The following is a 5,000-nucleotide window of genomic DNA, read 5'->3' as shown; positions in this document are numbered from 1 at the left end:
TAATACCGAAGTGCCATGTACAAAAATCAATAAGCATGATTTTCATCCAAAAGGACCTTAATTTCAGTGTTGTTGTAGTTTGTGGTGGCTTTCTTCTACGAGATGTTCTTGCTTTGTCTCCAAGAAAGACATGAACAATCATTCTGCATCCTTGTGGGGGGAAGGCTTGTCTGAACTTCAGCTTTTTCTTTTTATAAATAATACATTATGTAAATTACAGGGGCAAATTGCTTCTTCCTGCAATAGGCTGAATATCTGCCTGCCAACTAGGAGGGAACTGGGAGAAGCAACAGGATTGACATCTGCCAACGATGTAGTTGATGTTTAAGAGGAGTAGGCTTGGTGTTGGAAGACAAATTTGCCATGGTTTACGCTTGTAGCATGGCAGGCTCTCTGTAATAATCATTGGTTCCCACTGATGAAATGGTACTAGTCCTGGTTGCTTGGAATAGTGTTGCTGCTGGGAACAGGTAATAGTGCTGCTGAGTGTAGATGTTGATTTGTGCTCAACTCCGTGCACCCTGAAGTAATCTTGGAGGTGGGCAAAATTGGAGGCTGTTTACCAGAAAGACCAGGATGCTTTTCAGCATCATGAAGCAGTCCACCTCAGCACAGTGTGCGTCTTCAAGACAGGAAGTCACTAAGTTCAAAATAAAGTACACACCAGGGCTGGAGATGCTGTTGGCCTGTAATAGATTAAAGAAAGTAGCTACTGCTGACATACCAGGTAGGTATGAAGTTATAGGATGTCAGTGTTCAGTGAGTGCTACTGATCTGAAAATTTGAGAACTCTTGTTTGTTTCACCAAAACAAATTATATGTGTTCATCTGTTTACTGGGGAATTTTTACGTAGTTGTTCATGCAACTGAAAATGTTTTTCCATAAGATGATCTTCTACCTTTCCAGTCATGAATCAACGTCAAAAAGTTTTACAAATGCTAAAACTCACAATACCCCTGTGAGGGGTTGTAGGTAAATCCTGTTATACCCATTTCACAGAGGATTAAACTGAGGCGTAAATACATTTTGACCCATTCATAGCAAGCTGCTATTGGAGTCGGCAACAAATCTCAGACTTCCTGACTTTGTCATTGTCCAACCACTAGAAATCACTTTTCTGCTTTTCCTGGACACAGATTTTATTTATTTCATTTCATTTGATTGATTGATTGATTGACCAGTATGGGAGGTTCTGGCAGTTTATCCAACTAGTCTTAGATGTTGTGTGGAGAGACAGTTGTCAAAAAACGGATCTTCTGAAAAGGTTGCATACTACTTTGCTTTATATGACTCTTCTCCCACTCCCATCCTTTAAAGTGTAGCCACTAAGCGCCATTTGGCCTGCTCACAACTGCCAGTGACACAATTCCTTCCCACCAAATCCTGAAGGAGTCCTCTAGGCACTACTGCAATATAAACATCAAACAGTAATGATAGTAAGGAGGCAAAAAGGCAGTCTAGTCAGTGTGAGGGGGTGGTCAGAAACTTCACCACCCATACATACAGTCCTGACCATAAAATGTCTTTTTCTTTTCCTTTTGTAGCATTGATTTTATATTGTTAAATCTAAATACAGAAAGTATATACCACAGCTGAGACTGCTGCCTAACTGGTAAAATTGTAGTTATATTTGCATATTTGTGTCCACATGCACAGTAGCTACATCATGATGCATGCCTATGCAGCCCCAAACCTTCTTTGTGGATAGTAGAGATTTCTTGTGTTATGCATGTTTTAATAATACAGATATAATTTGTTTATATGGCATTCAGCCAAAAATACAATTTTGAAAGATGATTTTCTTGGCTTACTTACTGTATTTTTAATAAGTACTTAATTGAGATTGATATATCTTACACATCTGCAGGAGTGCACCCTGGAAAGTTAATGATAGGGAATCTTTTGGAAATAAGTATTTTAAATTATCAAACTAGTGTTTTCTAGCCAGTATGTGTGTGGCATTTGCCCAAGAGAAAGAAATACACAGGGGACACTAACATGTCGAAGATGGCCTTTTCTTGCCACTGCAGATTTACCTGGCTTTGTCTTGTCTAGGTACCTGAGTGGGGTGATGAAAAATGCAGCTGCCCCTGTACTACTGGAGCTAGCCAATGAGGTAATCAATTATTTATTTATTTATTTATTTATTTTTAATCTTCCTGTGTAAAACCTGAGGAGCATATCTGTAGTGACTTTACTTAGAAATGTAATTAACCTAAAAAAAAATGGTTTCAAGGCACATTAGACATATGAAATTGTTCCCAAGTCTGTTAATACTTCCAATAATTGGACAAAGAGACCCATTTATTAATAAATCAGTTAATGTAATTAGTCTCTAACTTCAAGGCAAATCTGTAAGAGGCTTCTGGAATTTTTATTTTGTTGAAAATTTTAGAGGAACAGAGTAAAATAAGTGCTGTTTAACATCCCGGTTTATTTTTAAAATAAACATGTTGATTAAAGACATGTAGACTAATATCATGATTAGAGGTTCTTGTTTAAACTTTCTCCTTCTTTTCCCCAGCCCTTCAAATCTATGATCTTATAGTTAAGGTTTGAAAGCATTTCATTTCCTTGACTCTTTTATTTCCATTTATACAAGTTAGTGGAATGGCTAAGGAAGACAGATTAATATAAAGCAATTAAGCAAATTAAACCCTCAATATATCAATATCTTAGAAAACTTTGTGTACCACAAGTTTGATACACTTCCTACTTTAACGAGACAGTAACTAATGTATTGATATTGTTTGGTAACTATGGTATGAATCTGTTTGGGACATGATGAGTTGTTTGCATTAAAAAAGTGTGTTCCGATAGTTACTTTGAATGAAGATGTAAAAAGTTCATAATAGTAGTAATGAGCCTACTAGAAAAAATGAAATATCAAGCCCTTAAACCCCCTTTGAGTTACAATTTTTGGTTGTGCTGCTCAACCCAGACAAAATTAGGCACATGCAAAAGTATGCATGATAGGTTTATGAGTAGGCGAACAGAGACCTTAGCACAGCTTTAATTAAATTACCTACCCTGTAAGTTTCAAATGCACAGATACCAATGGCACAGCCAAATCTTCCTCACCAGTGTGCTGCTTCTACCTTGCAGTCAGGCTTCACCACTAGGGCAGGGCCAATATCTGGCCCTCTCCCTTCAGATTTTTAGGGTTGGGGAAGGTATGTGTGTCTAATTCTGGGGGTGGAGCCAATGCTGGGTGTGGAGGCTGCCAGGAGCAGAAATTGTTGCGGCTGCAGCAGATGTTGACAATGACCCACAGGCTGGTTGGCCTGCTGAAGGAGTCGGGGTGAAGGTGGCACTCCCTCCCTACCTCCTGTGGGGGCTGGCCGAAACCTGCTGTGTGGGGCTGGCTCAAGCCACCTGGCATCGCAGCTCGCCCCCTCCCCCCCACAAATGTTTCTCCATGCCCCACAGTTTGAGGCACCTCTGCCTTAAATTCTGAAATATTTATTTACAATAATAATAACAATACAATTCCTATTTGACTTGGAACTGCTTGTGGAACTCTCAAAGGGATAGAATGAAATGTATGCTGTTTTTGTGTTGCACTTTAATAGAAAACATAAGAATAAGGTGGAAAATGAGTGTTTGCATTAAAAATGATGTGACACTATGAACATTAAGTGTTGCAATAGCAGCAAGTTCTACATGTTATATTAGCAAGAAAGGATGGCTTCTCTTTCAGTTCAGTCTCTTGTACATTGCTGCAGTCAGCAAATGAGCCATTACCTATCAGTTACTCGAAGGTTTTAATGGTCTATGAAGTGTCTACACACCCTGATGATACAGTTAACATATAGCAGGGGATTTACCTCATATTATTGGCAAAGCATGCCTTTTTGCTATTTTTGAAAGCCGACGGCTTTAAATGTATTCAATCCTATTTGAATAAAGAAATAATTGGTTTAGTAAGAATTCTTGGTAAATTACCTGGGTTTGCTGTATTGCATAAGAACTATGTCAAAAGAGCACCTCATCAGAGCAAAGTAATACAGTATTAGTACTCTTAATTTTATATATTTTGTTTGCATTTCTTCTTCTACCCATGATATTCCCATTCACTTGGATATGATGAATATAATTTCTGATCTAGAAACCATACTTTACAATACTGTACTAATACACCTTTGTAGTTCAGATCATTTTTTTTCTTTAGATAAGAAATAAATAAAAAATTATGGAGAAAGGGAAGTTATTTAAAGAACTTATTTGTTGTTGGCTGTACAGTAAGGTACATAAGAAAGGGAGTGTTTTCTGTTCGGTGGGGTTTTTTCATTTTTTGTGTGTGTGTGTGTGTGTGTAACTGCTGCCTAATGCATTTGGGAAATGTGGCAATAACCAGCACCATATTACAGCTTCCAAACAATCAAGCTGCCATTTTTATGTGATAGTTAATATTTAAATGACATACTCCTGCATCTGCTGACAATTGATGTAATGGTAATACTTTATGAGTCAATATATATTTAATCAGTGGAAACTGTAAAAATTGATGAGAAATATATTACATAGGTACATTACAGTATATAGCAGCTCTGGTGAATAAGAACAGTTCCATATTATTTTTTTGAGGATCTGTGAGGCTCTTTTAAATTTTTATAAATTATGTGCAGACATCTTTACGTTGTACATGTACTGGAACAATACTACATTTAAAAAAAATAAAATCTCATTTTTGTTAGGAATAATAAAATTAGTCACACTGGTCTCTACATACAAATATTTTCAAGTGAGATTTGAAGCACTATGAATTTTACTTACATGCTAAATTCTGACATGGAGCATGATGGCCCTATTTCAGAGTAAGATGGACACATGATTAATATGAAAATTAGGGAGATGCAAGTACCTGAACTAATAAGGTAGTCCTTATTCAGGCTGGACTACCTTCAGTAATTTCACCATTTTTCATGTGTCAGCTCTGATGTGAGTTACTGGAAATAAGCAGCCCTGTGGAAGCATTTCTTTCTACTTCGGGAGTTTA

The 5,000-nt window shown here is 37.3% G+C and overlaps 1 protein-coding gene across 18 annotated transcripts in view; it reads left to right on the top strand.

The window, feature by feature from the left end:
- The window catches only part of CDIN1 (CDAN1 interacting nuclease 1), a 176,098-nt gene that overhangs the window by 39,296 nt on the left and 131,802 nt on the right, over positions 1-5,000 (top strand). For all 18 annotated transcript variants that reach the window (XR_006281831.1, XR_006281834.1, XR_006281833.1 and 15 more), the window contains one exon: positions 2,057-2,117. Coding sequence is in view for 14 of the 18 variants with exons in the window: in XM_038405367.2 (XP_038261295.1) it covers positions 2,057-2,117 (61 nt within the window). In the remaining 4 variants the exon portion in view is untranslated. The remainder of the gene's footprint in view (positions 1-2,056; positions 2,118-5,000) is intronic.

Source organism: Dermochelys coriacea, chromosome 6 (assembly GCF_009764565.3).
Source record: "Dermochelys coriacea isolate rDerCor1 chromosome 6, rDerCor1.pri.v4, whole genome shotgun sequence".
Taxonomy (NCBI): Eukaryota; Metazoa; Chordata; order Testudines; family Dermochelyidae; genus Dermochelys; species Dermochelys coriacea.
This window is presented reverse-complemented; position numbering and strand designations above follow the sequence as displayed.